At 42.0% G+C, this 23,747-nt stretch overlaps 1 protein-coding gene across 2 annotated transcripts; it reads right to left on the bottom strand.

Annotated features, from left to right (window-relative positions):
• Positions 1-181: 181 nt before the first annotated feature.
• Positions 182-23,500, bottom strand: bicdl1 (BICD family like cargo adaptor 1). Of its 2 annotated transcripts, XR_013973000.1 has the most exons (11): positions 22,678-23,500; positions 21,609-21,824; positions 13,602-13,718; positions 10,266-10,412; positions 9,641-9,820; positions 9,305-9,523; positions 8,024-8,167; positions 7,420-7,550; positions 6,413-6,533; positions 5,071-5,188; positions 3,984-4,121 (listed from the first exon to the last, which is right to left on the bottom strand). XR_013973000.1 is itself a non-coding variant. In XM_080893689.1 (10 exons), exons 1-10 carry the CDS (start codon positions 23,068-23,070, stop codon positions 3,945-3,947), a joined length of 1,845 nt encoding a protein of 614 aa, XP_080749815.1. In that variant the 5' UTR covers positions 23,071-23,500; the 3' UTR covers positions 182-3,944. The 2 variants fall into 2 exon arrangements, 1 of the variants encoding a protein (XP_080749815.1); XM_080893689.1 differs by lacking the exon at positions 5,071-5,188 and having other exon boundaries at positions 182-4,121.
• Between the last annotated feature and the right edge of the window lie 247 nt (positions 23,501-23,747).

Genomic DNA, 23,747 nt, shown 5'->3' with positions numbered 1-23,747 from the left:
GCCATATATAAAATACAACTTTTGTAAAACTGCTTTTTCCTGCTTAAAATATATGTGGCTCTGAGAACCACAGGCAGAAAGTGTCCCAGTTTTCAAATCCAAGTCAGAAGAGACAAGTTGATTGTAAAGTATTTATTCGTACAAAAACAAACCAAAAAAAAGTCTTAAGAAAATTGCATGATTAATATTTTGAATAGTTTGAAGCATTTTCTAACTGAAACAGTGCCGTTAGTCATGGGTGAATGGAAGCACTCACATGGAGCACAATGGGCCCAACAAAAGCTCTAAATTTCTAAACAACATCCGCCCAAGGAGACACAAGCAAACATTCAATGGCATGTCTGTCTGCCCCTGGACACACACTCGATCCACGGTGGCAGCAGCGTGATGTTTACCACAGAGACACAGCACACAGAGTTTTAAAAATGCTTTCAGTCAGAAAATGAAGGAGAGGATACAGTCGACCGAGGAAAAGAACACGATGCTGACAGATCTGAATATGGTACACAGTATGATTTCTCTACATGAAAAAACAAACAAACTGAAGTCTGGTGATGGGCAGGAGCCACTGGTGTTGAGTCACAGCTTTCTCACACCGGTCATCCAGTCAAAAATCTGAAGGTCCAGTTTTTAAATCCATATGCCATCACTCTTCCTGCTTATTTCTGCTAGAAGGGGGAACACGTTTCTGATCACAACACATCAAACAAAGCAGGAAAGAACTTTGTGATAAGACACCCCTAAATGGAGGGATTTTTCAAAGGCTGCATTAAAGGTCAAAAAACTATCACTGATTATTGGTAATACCTTATGCAGACTCTTATTGGGATCTTTAAAATAAGTCACCTATTTCTGTGTTATGAGCAAGTGGCCTGTTGATTCATTTACACAGGACTTCTAAAGGAATATGTCATAAATGTCATATTTGCACTCAGACACATAGTCACATCTAAACAAAGAGCTACCAACAGGAAGTTGGTATTAGCAGTTTAATATTTCTCAATCAAACTTAAAATCTCAACCAATGCTCATAACTAATCCCTAAAGCATTAGTAAGCAATTTAGTGGTAGTTAAACTACTCCTGATATTTTATGGACTATTTATATGGGATGCCTTGTCAAAAAGTTGTATGAGAACGTGTCAGATAAACTGAAGTGAGGTGATGTTTTTAAGGGTTTACTGTAGATATGATGCAAAGTTTAGGTTGTTTGATCTCCTGGGATTGACTTGACTGGGACTATAATCTCAACTGCATGCCACACCAGAACAACAAAAACAGAAGAAAATAAAATACAGTCTACAAACAACATTATACAGGTGTTCTTCTGTCTACAAAAAGACTTTCATTCAAAAGGTACACATTTTTTGTCATATAAATATATCAATTTCATCCAAACCTATTCCTTTTTTTATATATATAAAAATCACTCTTTGGGTTGATCCTCCCCCTACAACCAGCTGAGACAACACAAAGACATCTGCATAGGTTTGCGCAGCTGCGTTAGACGTGAGTTCAAACACAGACATACATGAGAGACATCGCTGCACCACACTGGGAGTCGTCCATGCATTTTCAGGTCAACGCCTGCTTTTCGACGACAGACGTCACCTACGGAAAGAACGGAAGCCCGCGGCCGAGAAATCAAAGTGCCCGTGAAGTACTGAAGCAATGAGAATGGAGGTAGAACTTCTCTGATAGTGGTAAACGCAAAGCATAGCAGCAAATGCTGACCACTGTGGAGGACGTTTTGTGGAGTTACTGTACACTGACATGCCTTTTAACAATGCGAAATTCAACACGTTGACACGGAGAGCTGATGGGCACTCTACATACAGCAGTTCTGCCTTCTTCTCAAGCTGATGTAAACATATTGGAAATTTTGGTCAACTAGGAAGATGATTGACATCATGGGGACAACATTCAACAGTAGATTATCATTTAAAAAAAATTATACATTTTTAAATCTTAAATATAACATTAAATGTAGAAAAATAACAGCTGGACAGACTTTGTAAATTACTTGAGCTACCCAAAGGTTTATTCAGGTGTCAGAGGTGAACATGGAGGCCTGACTGTGTTCATAACACAGATCATTACACATTCACGCAATTCAGATATTCTCTTAATATAATACAAATATTATGATCCTTTTCTTTTTGGGTTAGGAAGCTAGAAAATTACACTGTCGGAGAGTGTTGGTTGTGTTATACAAAAAATTATACAAAAAAAAACCAACTTGAGTTTCTTCTCCTGATTTCAATGGAAAAATAATTTCTTTAAAACTAAACCAACTGTTGCAAATGGAACTATCTGCAAATACTTCAAAAACACATAATGTCACATTTTATTAAAATTGTTTGGCAACATGACCACATCCCCAGAGCTGAAAAAGCAGTTCCAAAAACTACCTGCAGCAGTCACTTAACGATGGCTCCAAAAGTGAGTGATTCCTCTAAAGTCTCATGTTAACATGGATGTTAAAATCCATGTTTACAGCCTTATAATTAACTCTTCCATTAGGGTATAAACCCAAGGCAAAACTTGGGTGTAGACTTTTTGACTAGCAGGTGTGCTAACAGCTAGCTAGAAGCTGTATAGCTACTAGGCTTCACCTCTGCTAAATTGAGCTAAACACCATATATGTGGTTTCTTTTCTTTTTGAACTTTTTTAAGTAGAATCTTCTGAAAATATATACGGCAGCTGTGCCATACAGAACATCTGCTGGAGTTTTGGTTAATGAATTTCTGGTATGTTCTTAATGCTCCTTAGCACTAATTAGCTTATCGATGCAGTTTGCTAATCATGCTAGCATGACTTAGCACTCCAGCCTCTGGTCCAAGCTCTGGCTCCAAAAACACAACATGCAGTGGCCAAAATGCTTAAATTGAAGTTTCAAAACTATAGAGTCCAGAATTTTCTATAAAGTCTATTGTTCACTGATCCATTGGGCAATGGGCTGTAGCATTAGCAGTCGTTTTAAAAATACGTTTCTTTGTGCCAAATAAATTTCAGGGCCAAAAAAGTTGGAATCAAAATAATGGAACAAAGATAGTGATGTCTTGGTGGATTTAATGAGAAAAAGCAAACAAACGTTAAGCTATTTGTTTCTATAAAAATATTGCTTAGTGCAGCTTTAATAGTGTATGTATATATTTGTGATACCCCTGTAGAGATATCTTTTCTTACTCTGAGTGTTTGGATGTGGGGCTATAAATGATGGGGCTCCCCCCCCCCCCCACTCACTTAAGCCAAGTAAACAACACTCTATATTCCTGATACATCAAGCCTCATGTTCCCCTGAACAAATGAATAAACCTGAGAGATCACATGGGCTGACTGGAGCATTGTTGCTCTGTACCTAGAGGATAGCAATCATATTCTGTCATGTCTTATAGTATTATAGACTTATAGCTTTCTCCAACTATCCTCATCTTTTCTTCGTGATCCTGCTTGGTCCCACGTATCTGCCCGTCTTTCCCCAGACTCCTTGGCCTGCTAACTGGGATGCATACAGTAAGAGTTAATAAATAGTCTTCTTTCTCTACAGAGTTGGCAGTGGGGTAGTAGAGATAGTTTTAGGCACTACAAGGAAACCTCCCCTTCTGGAGGTACATTTGATGACCCTGTTCATGCTCTGTAAGATCAATAGCTTTCTATTTGAGGGGCCTTAAGCCAAAGCCTCTGGGGAAGTTCTCAACATTTCACTCACTGTCAGCAGTCACCAATTAATCACTAGGGGAATAATAATGGGACAGATAAAGTGCAAAATGACACCCCCCACCCCCACCCCCCAAATAAAATAAAAAAACCTCAGTGTGCATGTGCCACTGCCTGTCTTTGGCTGTGTTTTTACCCCCTGTATTGTGATGTCACTACCCTCCTTGTCCTGCACCTCGTCCGTCTGCGTCTGTCGGCTGTGCTCAGGGCCAGCATGATAGGGTTCAGTTCTTTTTGAAAAAAGAGAAAAGTCTCTTGTCCCGGTCGGAGATACGCTGAGCTCTTCTTGAGGACTGACCCCTGTGGGTTACGGACGACCCCGACAGAGATGTAGGGGCTGCGCGCCACTCGTCCTGGTGCTTGTCCATCAGCTGCTGGTCAATCACTCTGTGCATATCATCCTAAAAGCAGAAAGGTAAATGAGTGAATGACAAGAAGGAAAGGTCATGCGGAGAGGGCGTGCGGTGAGATGTTACAAGCACTTCTGGAAACATTGGACCCACTGAACAAGTTACCTGTTGGATAGTAATTATAGAAACACCACCATTACCTTTCACCTGTGGTAGATGTTTCTGTTCTGTGTCCTGTTCTTTTTTGTATATGTGTGTTTTTTGTTTTGCTGCTGATACAACCAAAGTTCCCCTTGTGGGACAATTAAAGGATTATTCTATTGCATTATTATAGTTTCCCCTCAGAATACATTATTTAAATCATTTTTGAGAGGCATGGGAGTTTAAAATTATTCAGTAATTCACTAAACAAAGTAAAGGATTGAAAAAAAAAAAGAATAAAACAAGCATAATTTTGGCACATTGTGTAAGAGTCCACTGTTCTGAACTGCACCAAACACTTTGAATCTGATGCCAGATTCATTCTTGGTTGTTGTTGTTGTTGTTGAGGTATAAAGCCACCAGAGGGCAGTAACAAGCTGTTTAATAAAGTGGGAACCAATTGTGATGTCAGACTGAGACTTACACTCGGTACCTGGAAAAAACAACAACCATAATATAATTTATCTGCTAATGTCACCGACATACAGTAGCATAAATATAACCATACACAATTCAAATATGTGAATTGATGAAGTGATCTGCACTTCTGAAAGGGGTGTTCTCTCAACAGGTAAGCTGACCAGTGGACCGGCATATGCAAGTGAAAGCAGAGAGGACACAAACAGGTGGTAAGAGAGGAGGTGGTGGGTTTAGATGGTTCTCTGTGCTGGCTAATGGTTTCAGATGGGGAGGGAAAAAAAGAGCTGAAATGGGCATTTCTCTTGGCATGGAATGGCTCAGCGGTGGCTGGTTTAGTTGGTGCGAGGTAAAACGGCGAGATGGCACTGCCCGGGCTCACCTCTAAGGCAGGAGGGGGGGTGGGTACCACAGGGGAGAAGGGGTGGTACAGAAGCTGAGAAAGGCCACTAGATCAGAAACCACAAGAGCCAAACAGTAAAGAGCCCTGAGGAGGCAAACTGTGGGTAGGGAGGAGAGAGAGGAAAGAGCAGCTTGTTACAGATAAAGGGGATGGGGAGGGAACACACACACACACACACACACACACACACACACACACACACACACACACACACACACACACACAATATGTTCAAGCAAAAAGTCTAATACAGTACTGTGTAAAAGTGTTGAGTCACCCCTTGTGGGTGGGGGTAGAAATTTATTGAAACACAATCTTGAAAGTCAATATTTGTTATCACTGACTTTTTTCTTCAACACAACTTGAACTGTTCAAAATGTCACACAAAATCTAAATCTTCCAATTTCTTTAAGTTGTCTATTGATAATGAATTGGACCAAAAATTTCAAATTTGGATTCATCACTCAATAAGACCTGTTGCCACTTATTTTCAGTCCAGTTCTTGTGTAATTTACCAGAGTCTTTTCTCCCTGTTTCCCTTCTGTAAGAATGGTTTCTTGACAGCCACCCTCCACCCATACAACACTTCATCAAACAGTAGATGACTCAACTGAAGGGCCAGATGCCGGATCCCTCAGGTTCTGTGTCAGGTCTTTGCTGGATGTTTTTCTGATATCTTAAGGACATGACTTTCTGATAGCCTGAAGTTTAAAGGAGGGTTGCAACAGACTGCAAGTTGCAAAGTTCCTAAAGATAACATTTAAAATTCAGTCTTCACCAGGTTGTCTGTTATTTGAAGATATCACTGGTTCCTCCCTTGAGTAAGGTGCTTTTTTTTATGCTTGACTGTTTCATGGCTGAGTGTTAAAACCTTTAAAAGACTCAGAAATCCTGGAGAACTTTTCCTTGAGACCACTTTAAAAAATTACCAGAAATTCTGGCTCCTTAGAAGCAAAAAATAAATAAATATTGGCTCAAGACTTTTACACAGCACTGTAATGTTCCTTTACTTTTGTCCATCACAGACGAGAAACTGACACTCTCCCTCCGCAGTAAAGTGAGTAGCTCAGTTTGAATACACAGATGCTGTGAGTGGCTTTAAGGTAACAGACTGACACAAGCTACAGCGAAAACAGGGGGGAAGGACAAACTGTTCTAGCAGCTAGATGCATTTTATTCATGTATAAGTGTATTTAAAGTTGTCCAAACCTAATTTAGTCGCACTTCATCTTTTATTGCGTTGGCATTTACGTAACTTATGTTTTTAAAATGAGCTGTTCCAAAAAAAATAAATAAATGCTGAATATAGCCTTTGACCCACCTGCCAAGCCTCCAGCTGCTGCGACAAATTGAGCTTCTGCTGGATGGCGTCCAACAGCTGGCTGTTCAGAGACATGATGTCTATTTTACATTTGGCCAGCTCCATTTCTACTGCTTTCTTCCTGCAAGACACACACACAGACACACACACACAACAATATGAATGAAGGCCATGCACAAAGTCAGCTCTGGCACTTTGCCACACAAATCAGTCATTACTCAGTGACAGAATAAGTTGACTTCTTGCAGCAAACCTCACAGTTATGTTGAATATATGCTGTATCAATTTGTACTTGCACAAGCAGCAGATTTTAGATGGATAAGAGCACTTTGTCAGCATGTATGTCACAGTTCTAGATCATGACATTATGGTCTAGAACAGCGGTCCCCAACATTTTTTGCGCCACGGGCCGGTTTATGTCCAACAATATTTTCACAGACCTGCCTTTAAGGTGTTGTGGGAAAAAAAACAAAAACACGGCACCAGTAGGTATAAAAAAAAAAAAGAAGATTTATTTATAATACATGGAAAAGACCCAGGAAAACTGAGTTAACGATTAAAAAAAAAGAAGATTAAAAACCCTGAAAACCATAAATTTCACACCTGAGCCTCAACTCTCGCGGCCCGGTACCAAACGACTCACGGACCGGTACCGATCTGTGGCCCGGGGATTGGGGACAGCTGCTCTAGAACTGTTTTTTCCATCTATCTAGACTCTAGAATAATAAGGTTTAGGGTTAGGGATTAACAGACTTGATAATTCAGTTATCAAACATATGATTAAGATCTGAAATGATGGCTGAAAATATTTCATTATATTATAACTTGAAAAAAATTCAAGCGCTGTCGCACTGTTTGATGAACTGAGGCATAAATTTAATGTAAATACAGTAAAAAGATAAAACTTGTAATCTTTTCAACAGCAAAATGAACTTACTAAACCCGTGCATACACCTGTTGAAGTAGTGATAAAGGACTAAGCTAGTTGTGAAATCGCGCAGTCTTACTTAGCTATGGCATCGTCTCGGTCTCTGATCGCACTCTGGAGCTGCTCGCTGGGTTCTCGAACATCAGCCATTGTCCTCATTCGCTCGTTCTCTTCTCGGAGAGAGCGCATCTCTACAGAGAGCAGCGCCACCTGTGGATCATGCAGAGTGAATGCGAATGAAACATCCCTGTGAGATTGAGGCCATGTATTCAGGGTGCACGGTTTAATGGCAAAGTTAGACAACATGGTGCTCATGGGCGAGATATTTGTTTGACCTAGTTCGGCAGAGGATGGAGTGCGTGAGCAGCTTGTGTCATTTAAATCATGCAAGACGGCATTTTAAACCCACAGGAGAGCGTGAGCTGTCCTGGCAGAGAGAAGGTTGAACAAGGTTGAAGCAATGTCCCACATTAGAAAAAGCATGCATCAAATTCAAACTGATGCGCGACAGGGTGAGGACTACATCTGCTGCAATACGTCATCACAGTGTTAGACATGAGAAACTCCTTAATGCAGCGTTATTACCCCAGAAAGACAGGAAAGGATCTTGACTTCAGCTACATTTATTATCTAAATCTCTGACTGACATGCACATACATGATGCACACACATGGTTGTTTTACCTGGTTGTGCAGCTGCAGCAGCTCCTCTTCATTGCCGCGTGTTTTGTCCTGCTCCGTCTCATACAGCTCTCTGACTTCCCGCAACTCTTCTCCCAGTTTCCTCACCTGCTCCTCCAGAGCCTCCTCATCACTACGCCGTGAGCCCTTTGCACACAAAGCACACACGTTACAACAAAGACTTACCGTGGACAGTATCGGCTTTATGAGAAAGGAACTCATGTGTAAAGTGACGATGATTTCTTTAATGCTAAAAATATGCATTACATATTGTAAAGACAAAGTGAGGTGAGCATTGCCTGTTTAAAATAAAAACAGAGTAGTGGGAAAGTCTGTAGACATTCAGTGTACCTGTCTCCTGGCCTCCTCCATACATACTGATGATAATTTGAACCAAATACTTCAAATTTAGATTCATGACTCCATAAGACTGTTTCCCGTCCCTAAGTATGGCTTCCTGACAGCTACCCTTCAACTGAGACCATTTCTGATGGGGCTTCTCAGGTCCTGTGTCAGGTCTTTCCTGTTTCTGAAGGATGTGACTCTGGGATACTGCCCAACTTCTGCAGATAGCTTAGGCCAGGGGTGTCCAACTCCAGGCCTCAAGGCCCGGTGTCCTGCAGGTTTTAGATGTGTCCTTGATCCAACACAGCTGATTTAAATGGCTAAATTACCTCCTCAACATGTTTTGAAGTTCTCCTGGTAATGAACTAATCATTTGATTCAGGTGTGTTGACCCAGGGTGCTATCTAAAACCTGCAGGACACCGGCCCTTGAGGCCTGGAGTTGGACACAGCTGGCTTAGGCCCACCACTTCCACTTATCCAGTTTCCTCAGATTTTTTTAGGACACACTGCACACCAAGTGCCAAGTTTCATCTAATAGTTATAACAAATGTTTCTGTGACAGACTGCTAGCACCAAAGGGCCTAAAGATAAAATTTAAAATGGATTTCTTTGTCTGTTGTTCCTTCCTTGTGTACCTTTCTTATGCTTGAATGATTCACAGGTCAGTGTTAGGTGGCTTAGCAAACAAAAGAAGTATTCCTCTGAAAAGCCTGGAGAACTATTGATGAGAACAAGCAGTGGCTCAAGACTTTTGTCACACAGAAAATAAGCTGCTGTATTGCTGTGTACAGTACTACATAAATAGTTCTTCTTTTGAAATAATTCAATCGCCAAAAATTACTAGTAGTCCAAAATTAGTCATTATCTCACTTTTTCAGGTAACACCTAATATTAGTCTAACAGCAACAATGCTGACTGCCAGCGTGTTGCTCATTACCGTAGACTCATTGCCATCCAGCAGATTCTGAGTGAGCCTCCGTAGCTCTAGCAAGCTGGTGTGGAGGCTCCCAGTAGGCACATCCTTGGCTGAGGAAGTCTCAGAGGACTCGTCCATGGAGGAGTCAGTGGACAGCGCTGAATCCGTGACATCGTTTCCCCGCAGATGAGAGCAAAGTGAGCGAACTTCACAGTAGGCCTCCCATAGCTGAAGACGTAGCTGATTGATCAACAAGACAAGATAGTTTAGATTATTAGTCACCAACACTCCTGATGCTCACAGCGAGTTTAAACAAACTGACTGTGGATACGATCAGGCAGTCATAAACATCGCTACCTGCTCCCTCTCCTGCTCCTGCTCCTCCTGCTCCATACTTTGCTCTATCTCACACAGCAGGCTGGAAGGATGGGGGGTAAGAGTTTGGAGGCTGTGCTCCTCCGTCAGCTCCTCCAACCTAGCGGCCAGCTGCCTGTGGGACACCTGAACCTCCAGCAGCTCCAGCTGGCTCTGCCGCAACTGGACACGAGAAAGGAGTTAACTAAGACTTAACAGTGGCATTCATCTCATTTCCAACTCTATATGTTTATACTTGGGCTATATTAGAGTAGCTCTGGATGATAGATAGTTCAAAATCATTGTTATTTATGCAATACTGAACCTTAGTGGAGTTCATCAGCGCCTCCACTGTCTGAAACAAGTTTTACCTCCCTTTCTCCTTCTTTTAAGTAACTTTTTTCGGGTTGGCTATGCACATAAAAACTCACAGGGATTACTTGTTTATACACTGATGTAATAGTGTATATACAATACCACTACTGTAATAGCTAGATATGAATGAAAATAAGGGAAAGTAAAATAATCTAAAACCACTCTAATCATTTGTAATAATGATAATAGGAATAATGTACACTATCTACTAAGGTAGCAATTATTCCCCGAAGCTTCATTTATGTGTCCGTACCTGGAGGTCCTTCTCGTGACACTGCTTCTCCAGCACCAGCGTCCTCTCCCGGAGCTCATCCACAGTATTCTGCAGCAACTCGTTCTCCTCGAGCATGGCGTGCACTCGGTGCTCCGACTCCATCTTCCGTTCTGACAGCATCTTAATCTAGCATTTCAAACAGTGACAGTTAGACCCTGCGCTGTGGGAAGCAGGCGTTACATTTAGAATCCAAGGATTGCTCAGATTTCCTGGTCGATCGCAAACAAATGGGCAGCTATGGACCTGATTAAAGGCTGCATATTGTTTTTTCCCTGCCTGTGAGGGAAGCTGGGCTCTTACACAAGATTAAAAGCACTCCCACTGGCCTAAAGAATGTTCGTTGCCTAGCATGGGTGTCTGCATTGGTCGCCACCCTCGTCTTCAGGAATGTTTTGGTGATGCTTTAGCATCTACACAAAGTTTCCTAGCAGTGTACTGCTTACCGTGCCTGTGTAATGGCCTTATATTGAAGACACAAGATAGACTTCATGAATTGTCTTCCCTTGCAGCTGCCTGAGCAGCTTTGCCCATTAAACAAACATCAGCTCTGCTCATTTTTTATCCCTCCTGCTTCTGACCTACATCTGATAACCTACTTCGCAGCACAGGGAGCTTTCATGCAGAACAGTTGTTTTTACTGGCACATGTGCATCTACGTGATCAGGTTCTGGATATTTTGGGTAGTCTCTGCTTTCACCCTAACAGGCCAAAAAGCCATTAGTCATCAAGAACATGTCATATAAAGGCAAAGCATTGGAATAGGGGGAGCACCCAGACATTGCAGTATCTCTAAATATAGAGCAGGAGCCTTTTCTCCCAATTATAGCACAAGCTCTGCAGTCTGGGTGTTTTCTCCCTGGCTTTGAAGAGAAGCTGCGGAACAACCTGAACTCTTACAGCACTGACGTAGAGGACATATCCATTCAGATATGGCACAACTGACATCACAACACAGCTCATGCTCTGATAAAAACAAAAAAAAAAGTATCCAAGCTTGGCCTCGGAAACAGGGATCGGCAAAAATGCTGCACACATAACATATTACATACTATAAAGGTGAAAAGAGTCAGCACTTTGCCCCATCATCAAGACACATGACAGGCAATTGCAAAAATCAAAACAAATATCAGCGCCTTCGCTGTTCCTGCTGTTTTACAGTGTGTCACATGCAGCATGCAGTCAGGCTGAGAGACGGTGCAGGGGAACCACTCACTTCTAGCCCTTGCTGCTCCAACCAAGAAGGAAGGAGGGTGAGGGGAATGGGAAATGGTGAGAAAGGCGAAAAAGATAAAGAAGAAAGGAAAGAAATCACACAAGTGCCTCGAGTTCAAAGTGATGATCATCCCCTGAGAAAAAAATAATTTATTAAGGGAAGAAAGACTTTTCTTTTTCTTTTTATCATTAGTGGAGACTTTAAAGCATGACTGTGACTTTTATTGAACAAGTGGACACTGTGGCTACAGGTGGTAATTGCAAGATAATGGCATACTGACTCTTTAAAGTCATCATCATTAGGCAAGCAAAGTGAGGGGACCGGATGTCAGATAAACAGCAACATTTATACTTACCTACCTCGCGATCGATTACAATTAAAACTAATGATGCATCTCGAGTCTCCCACTTAAATGTTTGAACTCGCTATACTAACTAAATAAAAGATGGACCATAGACTGTGCTGTAACTCATAACAAAGCCCTAGGTAAAGCCTCAGGTGAGACATGCAGTGGTTTCACTTTAGAGGCTGTTTTCTTATATACACTCCCTGGTCTACATGGTCTAAATATTTCAAAAACCCTACTGGGAAAATCCCAATAAATGAGCAATTTCTTGCTGATATCCCATGTCAGTGGAAAGCTGCTTTAGGCTGAGGCTAAGGGAAGGATGAGGGCATCGCTGACTTACAGCTTGTCAAACCTTGAAGCAGATGAGTTACAGCAACAGAAGACCACACCAGGTATCTCTTTTGTTAACTAAAAATAGGAAAGTGAGGCTACAATTCACACTGGCTCACCAAAATTGGACAAGACTGGAAAAGTGTTGTCTGATGAGTCCTGATTTCTGCTGCAACGTTCGGATGGTAGGGTTGGAATTTAGAGTAAATAACATGAAGGTATGGATCCATCCTGTCATGAATCAGCAGGTCAGGCTGGTATTGGTGGTTTAATGGTGTGGGGATATTTTCTTGGCACATTTTAGCCCCTTTTATGAATTACTCCTATTACACATGGAGTATTAATTATATGCCAAAGCTTGAGTATTGTTCCTGACCACGTCCATCCATTAAAGGTCAGAGTATGTCACAAAACTCAAATGATCTCAAATTGGTTGGCTGTACTTAAATGACCTTTGCTGTCACCAAATCACAATCCAATAGAGTAAATTGGGATTGCAGTGGAACAGGATTTTCATTATGAATGTGCAGTTGAGAAACCTGCTGCAACTGTGTGACGCTATGATGTCAATATGGACCAAATTCTCTGAGGAATGGTCCCAGCATCATTTTGAATCTGTGCCACAAAGAATTGAAGCAGCTCTGAATCAAAAGGGAACTAGCAAGTTGTACCTAATGAAGTGCCCTGTGAGTGTATCTCTGACAAGAATGACTTCATGCAGTGCACTGTAAGTAAAGAAATAGTGAAAATATGAAATATTTAAATAGCTGCGTGTATGTTTGCGATAGTTTCCAGCCAGCAGAATATCGTCAGCATCCAAGGGCAATGTCCACACTAGCTATTTAGCTATTTTAGCTAGATTAGCTATTTTAGTTTAGCTGTCTAGATTAGCAATCTTAGCCTAGCCATGCGGATTTTCTTTCCTTTTTAAATCAACCACTGATGTTAATGTGACATGCATGTGGCACAGTTTGGCGCTGGTGCGTATTAAAGCGCCATCTTCAGTATAAATTTTTTTTTAGATAAGTGGTGACTGGCATAACACGTTTTAAATGTAAATGCAAAATCCAACATTTCTGGTAAGTGTATAACTTGCCTTACTTGACTTGGGCCTGTCAAAAACAGTGTACTACATGGTTGTGGACAAAATGAAGTATCTGAACAGACCAGCTTATTCAAAAAATTGTACAGTCTTGCTTTAACTTCCCTTGAGTTCTGACGACACCCTACAGTTCTTAGAAATGACTTAAATTGCTTCTACTATAGGCACCATGATTTTTTAACTCTTAAGTACCTAAGATAAATGTTCCTGTTAGAAGTTCTAGTCAGCTTTAGGGGGAGTTTTCTCACTTTGTGCATGTTCAATCAACTGTACTTGTTATGAAGTTATGTATACAGTAGACGGGATGCACACAAGGCTGACCTCAGCCTGTAGAGTCTCTAGTCGTGTCATGTGCTGGCGTGTGGACACACTCTTCTCCCTGAAGTCATCCCGTAATGAATGGACCTGAGTGGACAGCTGCCTCTCCACCTCTGCAGCCTGGACAAAGACAGAAAGGGAAGGACAGAAACTGAGCTTAAAAGAGGCCTGCTTTTAGTTTGAAAGAATACAATTTAGCACTGTAAAATGTTGCTCATGTAAGCGTTGTTCGTGGTAATACTGGCATTAAAAATCAATGTTAACGTGTTGCAGAACTTGATAACTTAAATTAGAATACTGGCACTGCAACTCTTTTGTCTTTTCTCCCCCATGGTGACTCATTGGAGGCTAACACATGCAGACACTCAAACACATTGCTGTTCAGATTGCACTCACACTGTGTTAGTGACACTGACGTGCTGTAAATCAGCCCTCCCCAGTCTGTTTTGGTAAATGGTGCATTTAATAGCTGGTTCTCTAAAAGCACAAATTCACCCACAAGTCATGGCCCTTGCTAAAAGCCTCAAACAACAGAAATGATCTGCTCGCTATTTGTGCAATCCAGTGAAGCAGCAGCAGCAGCCTTAGTGCATCACTAGAGCTTATTGGACAGGTGGGATCAGACCACACAGAGCCAGGCTGTGCATCATTAGCATAAAGCTGCACTCAGGAAGCTACATTTTGCATTATCATCACTGCCATGGCAACAGCAAAATCCTAAAAAGCATACTTTATCTCTCTCAGGAGATACTGAAAATTGAGTAAATGGACTAACAAAAGAAAAACTAGAAGCAGGAAGTCAGTTTATATTTCCTTATTTTTGTTGTCTTTTAATCACCGAGTGTTGAATGAAAGTGAGGATGACTTATTGCATCGATATCAATAAAAGCCTCTAGATGGCACTACACGCTGCTGCAGCTTTTTGAGGCGCTCACAGAGAGATGAAAGGGCTCAACAGCTGGGCTGTACATGCATCAGGCCATTTTAGTTCACTTCTGTTTGTAAAGCAGCACTGTTTGTGGTGTCAGTGTTCTTTGGGAAAGTCTCTAAGGACAGGCTGCCATTATGACCATTTCTGAGGCTCCACTCTGAACAACACCTAACAACACAGTGTAAGCACCATGACTACTCATGTTTCTACTGCTTACCTGCAAAGGCCTATTTACCTTTAAATAAATCAGTTTATCATCCACTTCAATCCATCATGAATTCCAAAAGCACACAGAAAAATCCTGATTTACAGAACTTAGCGCCTCATGGACAATCAAATCCTTCCCTGCATGCATATGACCTGGATTAAATAATGAAAATGGGGGTTGCTATATGTTATTCTTTTAGAACAAGTCAATAATGTTTACATCAGAAGGGCAAAAAGTAAAAATAAGTTGAAAAGTGAAAGTTAAGCTTTCCTTCAGAAAACATTGTGGTACTGATGGTCTAGAATAATCTCTGGATCCAGATAAGTTTGTGATATATTTGCAAACATGATTCAGGTCCCGACTAACTCTAAAGGTTTAATCACTTCTAAGCTGAACAAGCACCATCTCTTAACTTTTTGAGTAATCCTACCAACAAGTAGATAAACTGAACCAATCGCATGAACTACTTGGCAGAGCAGTGATGACTAAGTGATGGCTGAGCAATAACTTTAGTTTTTATAGGTCTAATTATTCATGTGTCAGCTTTGCACCTGGTACTTGAACACAGAATTGAAAACAAGCATGCTTTGTGTGCCATGCTGTAATAAAGGAGCCGAATGAGCTTTTATGAATCAAAAAAATATGGTGTGGGAAACCTTCTTTTTACTTTTTACAAGAACCAACGGTGGATGTATATAACTTGGGAAAGCAGAGGGATAAAAAACTCCAAGTTATATCCCAAACACCAAAGATTCATGGATGTTTTGTCGGCTAAATGTGATTTCCATGGAGTTTTTCCCCCTCGTAACACTTGTTTCTCTTTCCTGAACTGAGTGGTTTCATTCATATTTCAGGGCTGCTCAGGTGTGTGTGTGTTTCTTTATGTGTGATACCTCTAATCTACACGTTCTTTCAACTAGAGAATTTTTTGTCATAGTTTGTCATTAATTAGACTGTAATAATTGTCCTTTTAACATTTTGTTCAACAAGTGTTTGTTGGTTGGGTAGTCAATGTAGTTGACTCTTTGTAAACCTGTTGACAAACTACAGTCATGTTTTCTGAAATAACACAAAAGGACACCTTTTTCAAACAATGTAAATGCAGGTATGGGATATGTCATTCCAAAAAACTTGCTGGGAAAAAGGAAAACATACAAATACTTGACAGTCTGATCAGTTTAGTTCAGTCAAAAAGCCCAGATGTACTTATCTGGATGAACACTACATAGTGCCGTTGCCTTTGAGTGGAAAACAGGGGCAGGTAGCAGGAGCCAGTGTGACAAGCAGGCCAATGTGACATCTGACCCACTGGCCCAACAAGCTGACAGATTGAAATCGTTTTGGGCAAACCGCAGAATCGACCGTGAAGTTCCAAACAGTCACTTAATCTGTGCATAAACTCCTCAGATTCCAGATCAAGTATTATCAACATGACAGGACAAACTGGGGGGAAAAGAAATCAGACTGCTGCGACTGAATCCAGGGCACCAAAGTAGGGCTGAACAGAGAGACGTGTTACTGTAAAGCCTCTTTACTCTGGACATCACTTCCGGTAAATACGTGACATTCGCTTTTCCAAAGGTGGCAGGAGGAAGAGGAGGAGAGTCACTGCTGCTGATTCTGTTTGGGGCTTTCTGTGCAGGACCCGATTCAGGTGCATCAAGGGTCTTGGGTGACACAAGCTGGCATCAAACTATCTGTATCCTTGTACCATTCTGTAGAGCACATTCCCATGGTAACAACACAGAGGGTTTCAATTTGCATGTCACTCTGGTTGTCATAGCAACCGCAGAGAAGTGGGATTGGCGGAGCTGCGACTTGGGGTCTCAGTACTTGTGGTATTTTCCGCATTCTCTTTCTCAGAGCGCCGTTCCTTGCATGGAAGGAGGAACCCTCCGTCTTAAACAGTTGCATAACAAATCCCACGTGACAATACGTGAGTGCGACAGCAGATCTTATAGGTGCTCCAGCAACTGCTCCATATGGTGTCAGCAAACGAATGGACAGATGAGCAGCACTGGCTGGAGTTTATAAATGTAAGGTTTGAACTAACCTGACAGGTAAATTTAAGCAAGTGATGAGGAAAAAAATTGCACTGACTCCTCCTGTACAGCCTCAAATGAATCAAACACAACATTCATGGGTGAGTCCATGTTTCATAAGTGAACTCTGAACGTTGAGGGAAGTAGAAGTGACCCCAAACATAAAGCGTGACACTTTTTTTTGACAGAGTCAGGGCACCCTCTGCTTTCTCCCAGCCTGTGTGGTAATGTAATTACAGAAAGGTCCCTTTTCCTGCTTGTTCGCTCTGATCAGATTAAGCCCGATGAGATTGGCTGCCCTGACACTCCAGACCCACGGAAACAAGCACACACCTCCTGAATCAATGACAGCCTATTTTCTCTGAGTGCACTGAAATAACATATAGCATTAATAGTCAGATCTGGACTCATTCAAAACACATACACACAAATATAGTGGCCAGACAGAAGAAAACCATGAAGGAGGGGACTATTTTTATGATCTTCTTTGCTCAAATACCAGCGTTACCTGCTGCTGTTATTAATTAAGTAGAGTATGGATTGAAGTTGTTTTGGTTCCTGACTTAATGCATATAGCAAGGCTATTAGCTTGGATTATAGCTAATCCCTTCAGGACCGTATCTTACCCCATGACTTACATCACTTCCTATGAAGTGCCCTGGGTTGTCAAGGTCATCTCACTGGAGCCAAATGAAAAGAGCCTGTTAAGAGCTGATCCCTGTGTTGTTAAAAGAGCACAACACTGTTTTCTTGTATTTGCCTGTAGGTTTTACTTCCTCTGAAAAGCTGGCCATTTTACATAAACAGACTTTTTAATGGGCAAATGTATAAATAAAAGCATAAATCATGAAATATTTAGCATTTAAAGAAAATAACTCTAAAAAAGCTGAGATCAATTCACAAATTGACCTTAATGTGATTCACCAGAGAAATAAAAGCTAAAATAAACCTGCAAATATAATTAATGCTAATGATTTCTCTATTACTTTTTTTGTTGCTTCTACATTTTGTAAATCCATATATATATGCTTTATTGGCAAACAGGTCTGATTTTGATCTCTGTGATTAAATTAGAGACAAGGCTGGATTTTCCGTGGCGTTGTGTCTGGTCCACTTGTTTGTGCAGTGATGTATAACACTTTTGCAAGAAAAGGTGCAAGGCTATGTAAAATGTAAACAAGAATGGCCAGTTCAAATATAGCTTATCAAATATAGAAACTCAGACATTTTGATAATATAACGCATTTAGTGCATTGACGACTAGGAAAATATTATATCTTGGATTTTTATTTGTTTGTTTGTTGTTTGTTTGTTTGTTTGTTTGTTCGGGAGGGGGGGGGGTATTTGGTGAGATCTCACTGTTTGGGTGGAGGCTTTGGGAATACTATGACCTGACTATCTACTGATGGTACTGGAAATTTCAGCTCTATGATAAGTCACAAGGACAGTTTGCAGCTTACTGATAGTCAAGAGACATACTGTGCTTCCTTATAAGAAGTATGTACTGAACCTGTGTGTGTTATTAGACCTTTAGAACTGGATGACCAGCCCTGCTGTAACATGTAACTTTCTCTTTGACATTAAGTGACCACAATACTGCACAGTATATTTCTGAGGAAAAACTCTGTCTCATCATAACAAATAGTGCAATAAGTAAAGTAACAGCTCACAAATGCAATTTAAAGCACTACAAAAAACCAAAAACACGCAGGCCCATTTAGGCCTATTAAGGAACTGTCTTGCTTGTCACCAGCACAGTGATCAAATCCCACCATCAATTCCAGTAGAAGAGTCCATTAGTTACTGTGCTCGATGTCACAGGTGGCTTGCATGTTTGCAAAGACACCATAAGTGCTGTTTATTATACACAGGGTTTAGAGAGACATCTGCCATCCACACATTAACCATTGTGCACATCATCCAATCACATGGCTCCACAATGAAAACTAAACAAAAATAATAGTTTGTGAGCTGTGCCCGCCCACCTGCACGCTAGACTTTTGCATTTGTTTCCAAAATCCAACTTTTCAGTTTTCCAACTGTACCTTAGTAAAACAAGTGATGCAACACAGTGAAATGTGTCACTGTCCCAACTATTTTCAAACGTTATGTCAGAATGAAGTGAAAAATTTTGAAATATAATCTAATTTCTCAGTTGCAACATCTGGCATGTCTTCAATTAAAAATGAATGATGATTGCACAGCATCCCAAATTTTTTTTTTTTTTTAGTAATCAGCAACGTGATTGAAAACAATTAGTAGACGTGCTTCATTGTGATTTTTAGGAGGCATGGCTTACGCAACAGTGACAAGCTAGTTATCACTTAGCCAACTTATTTAACAGGGTTAATAGGACAACATATAGATCTACTTTTATTATGAATCTGTTTCACTAGCAAATTTAACCATTACAAGAAACAGGTCAGATGAAAATGAAAGGCCTTCTGTGGCTTTACTACTGCACAGTTTCCTCGGGGTAGCCTTACATTCCCTCCATTCATCCAGACATGTAAACAGCTAATATTACTTAGTCACAGGCCATTGCTTAGTAATGAGCCCAGACAGAAAGAGAAAGAAAAAGAAGAAAGACGCAAAGAAGAAAGAAGAAAGTGAGATGGTGGGAGCACTGTGGCTGACCTCATTATTTTTACTAACCAGTAGGTCTTCCTCTGTCTGCCCAGCACCCTGAATCATGAGATCTGGATCGATGCAGTCAATTTGTTCTCGTGAATTTCCCTGAGACCACAAGATCTGCTGTCCTCCTCAAAACACAACACAGACCACTTCTGGGAATATCTTCAAAGTTTCCCATGCCAGGATTTCAGTGAAATTAAATCCAGTTTAATTATTCTAAGTGCCTACTTTTGCTGCAATCCACAGTAACTGACTTGTCCAGCATCGCCCTTTGATTGCAATGCGATCGTGGTGTTGGAGCAAAACAGCTCAGGAAGCCGATTTAACCTGATGAAGATGAGGGGGAAAACTGTGGGTTAAAAATCAACTGCACTGGGCCTTTCCCATGTGCCTGGGAGCAGATCATATCTTCTCCCAGGAGGGGAAACAAGCACAATCCTGAGCGTCATCAGAGGCAGTAGTGACGGCATTATCGAAGCACCTGTACAGGCCTGTCAGTTGTTCTGTACAGGGGCCTTGGGGCACCTTTAATTGTAGCTTCAGCACCCACTGTAAATCTACATGACACCAGTCAGTACAATGATGCCTCTGTTTACAGCCTTCATTTTGTAACACTAGCCTGACAGGTGCTGTATGTTTCTCTCATGTGCGAGACGAGCAGGATCAGGGGCGTTTCAAGAGTAAAAAAAAAAAAATCATAAAATTCTGTCTGAAATAAATATAAAACCCTACCACTTGACAGATTTCCAGCCTCCATAAACATGAACTCTAACACACAGCTGGCCTGTAAGAAGTGATGGCAGCGACACTGATTCAACAGCGAGGTACTGGATCTATGAAACGAATGATGCTTCACAGGTCCTTTGTTTAAAGGTCACTTTTAAAAAGCAAAGAAGTTATAAAGGAGACAGAAAGTGGACCAAACCACTGTTAGGCATATGAGGGGGAGTCGATTTTTTCAACATGTAGAATATATAGTTGTTCATCGGCTATAATTAGCACAAAAGGACTTCAGGGCATATTGTTACATTGCTAAATATCATACTTAAGATAATGCATTAAGGTAGACGACACAAAGAAAGGGGGATCTGGCCTCCACCGTCCCCCCATGATCTCCACCAACGGTTACACTGATATGACAATTCAATTCTGGGAGGGGGCAATCAAATTTCATGTGCAAAGGAACAGGGCACACCACAAGCCACCAAATCTAGCCACAAACACAAGCAGCATTCTGGTCTGTGAAAGCACAGCATTCCTATGACATCAGTTATTAAATACGATGACCTTTAACCACCAAGCAGAACATAAATAATATTAAACCGTTGTTTATTAAGTGACGGTGCAATTATCACAGAGGTGAACAGTGTGAATAAAAGGACACTCTAATAGAGCAATTAAGTGTGCACTCGGTCTGAATAGAGGCTGCTTGTTTTGATGTTGATTGAACAGATTGAGGTGTTGTACTGAGCTCCTTAGGAAGGCTTAATCAGCTCTGGCTACAAACATTAGCATTCTCACTTCTGTCAGTCTCCACCTGCTGTCAGACTCAGTTTACCCTAATGTGTTTCCAGTATATCCAACAAGGATAGAGCCTGAAGCTTTCATGGTGACCCCGATCGCTGCTATATTATACATCTGCGTGCTCATCTACTGTAATGTGTCTGTCAGGAGATCTGCTATGAGACCTTTTCTACTGTGCCAGTCATAATAACTGCACTCAAATTACCTGTCAATATGCAGAGTGCTATTGCATAAGTGTGCAGTCCAATCGTTCTAAATTATTCCGCTTAAGACCTGGAAGCTACACTTTTATATTGATGAGTTAGCATAATTCAGGTGAAGTCAGAGAGAGATGGGCTGAATAAAGATAGATCCACCCTGAGGGGTGATGAATCCTCACTTGGCTGAGCACCTTATGTCATACCAGCCAGGCAAACTGAGTTGTGGCCTCACTGGCCCTGAAGCCAGGCCAGAGAGAAACACTTATTCAGATACACAGATGCACATACTGGCATTTCTGTGAGTCGTGTTTCTAGGTGGGGTGGAAGGGCATTTACAGCGGCTTTAAGACCATGTGATTTGATGAGTCAAAGCCCAGACTAAATCTTCCTTGAGGGTGGCCCAGGGAGCCTGAAGCAACACATTTGAAGCACAAACATGCACACAAGCACACAGGCTGAAGCATTCCTCACCCTACTGAGTTGCTCCAGCAGTCTGTGGTTCTGTTCTGAGAGCTCGCTGATGGCCTTGGTCTTGTCCCTGTCAGCTTCTTTCAGCTGGACTTGCTGTCGCTCCAGCTCGCCCTGCAGCTGCTGGACATCCGTCTCCAGCTCGGCCACCCGGCCTTCCCATTCCCCCTCCCGGCTTTCCAGACGCCGTCGCAGCTCATGCTTCTCTTGCTCCAGGTGCTGCATTATGTTGACAAGAAGAAGAGGTCATCATGTTTAAAACCCTTAACTTTAAACACAAGTACCAAAAAAGACTATTGGGGGTTTGACAATGACAAATACTGGTGGTTCTATGGACTGAGAAAGTAAATCTGTCTTGGGCAAACACATTAGAGTATTGGTGGTTAAAAAGCAAACAAAAAAAAGTTGAGACTGGAAACACCAGTTGAATCCACTGAACAGATATGACCCTAGCTATTGGAGTGACAGTTCAGATAATAAGATGCTTCTTTTTTCTGCAGTTAGCAGTGGACAGATGTGCATTGCACCACCAGCAGCTGCCAGCTGTTATGGTCCTAGGATCAAGCAATCACAAAAAAGAGGTATCACATAGACTCAAAACAAAACAACATCAAGCACTGCCAAAAAAAATGAAACAACATCAATAATAAGGAGATGTTAGGGCTCAGCTTCTCTGAGGATAAATATGGATCAAAGGGATGAACAGATGTACAGCAGATACACTAGGCCAGGATTAGTCCCTGTGTTTTTTCATGTGATTTGTTTTTTCTCGGCCCATGTGCCTGGTTGTTCGAAACATTTGGAAAACAACAAGAACTAAAGATCAGCTGTGAAGCCTTCGTTGTAAACATGATGAGTTTATAGTGAATGCTGTGCTGGTCACTCTAGCCATAGACTGGACTGAGCAGCATGCCTATCTACACTGTATACTATAACTAGGCTTGGAGCACATAACTTGCAAGTCTGCAGGCAGCATTTGTTGCTGAGTTTGTTTCCAAACAAGGCCTAAACTTGACACAAACCAAAACGATACTTGAATTAAAACTTGTCAGGCGTACTTTCTTTAGATTACCTCCAATTTCTCGTTGAGATCTTTGTGCATTTTCTCATATTGCTTGGTCAAGTCTTGGTTTCTCTCCAGCAACGCTTTGCCGAGTTTAGCAGCTAAAACCAAGTCTTTTTCCTTTTGGCGAAAGAGCGACAGCAAGTCTGCGTTATGCCCCACCGCAGGCGTGTCTGGGTCTGACAGCTGCTCCTCACCTCCCCGCTCCCCGGTAAGCATGGCCAGTTCCTCCTCCAAGGCCATCCCGAGGCCTCCGGAACCGGCGTGCCGCAGCGGATGACCCTGAAAGCCGCCGGGCTCCTGAGCGGTGGGGCTACCCCGGGACTCCATGCAGTCGCTGTCCAGCTCCAGTGGTGCTGAAACCACGGCAGACGTCTGCAGGTCTAGGCAGAACGCGGACATCGCCGCCCGGCGGAGGAGAGGCCAACAGATTACAGCCGACTGATTTCACACCGGATAAACCCACCCTGCTCCGACTGTGTTGGGCTGACCGGGCCGGCTTCTAATCAACAATTCATCCATTATCGTCGCTCTTCGGATCCCGTGGTGTTTAAAAAGTGCTGCCTTCCCAATTTCCTCACGTCCCCCTCTCCTCGTTAACCTACCAGCCGCAACGGTGGCTCTGATTGAATCCCAGCAAACACCGCCTCCTCTGCAGCTCACTGACTGCTTGTTTATGATTGCTCACAACAAAATATTTTTATCCCGGTATGAACCGCCTCAGTGAATTCTTTGCAGCTGTCGGTCGGTCAGGGTCCATCCCGTCTCGGGGTCCTGGATCCCCCATAATGATCGGCCTCCACACCGGAGGAACTTAGCAGCCAAACATGATAAGCGCGATCACGATGCCTCTCAACCTCCTTCCTTTCCTAATGCGCGTTCCCGCCACGGCCGTGACGCCAGCTGAAACCTGTTACAAACGAGCAGCCGATTGGATGAAAATGATAGCGCCATATTTTGGTGCTTCACACACACATCTGTGACATCCAGTAAATGAACACGTGAAGGGATAAAATGAAAACACTGTGCTGCCTTTAGTAGTGCAGGAGCCTAAAACCTACACACATAAGCGGGCACTT

This window comes from Rhamphochromis sp. 'chilingali' (genome assembly GCF_963969265.1).
Source record: "Rhamphochromis sp. 'chilingali' genome assembly, chromosome: 10".
Lineage (NCBI taxonomy): Eukaryota > Metazoa > Chordata > Actinopteri > Cichliformes > Cichlidae > Rhamphochromis > Rhamphochromis sp. 'chilingali'.
This window is presented reverse-complemented; position numbering and strand designations above follow the sequence as displayed.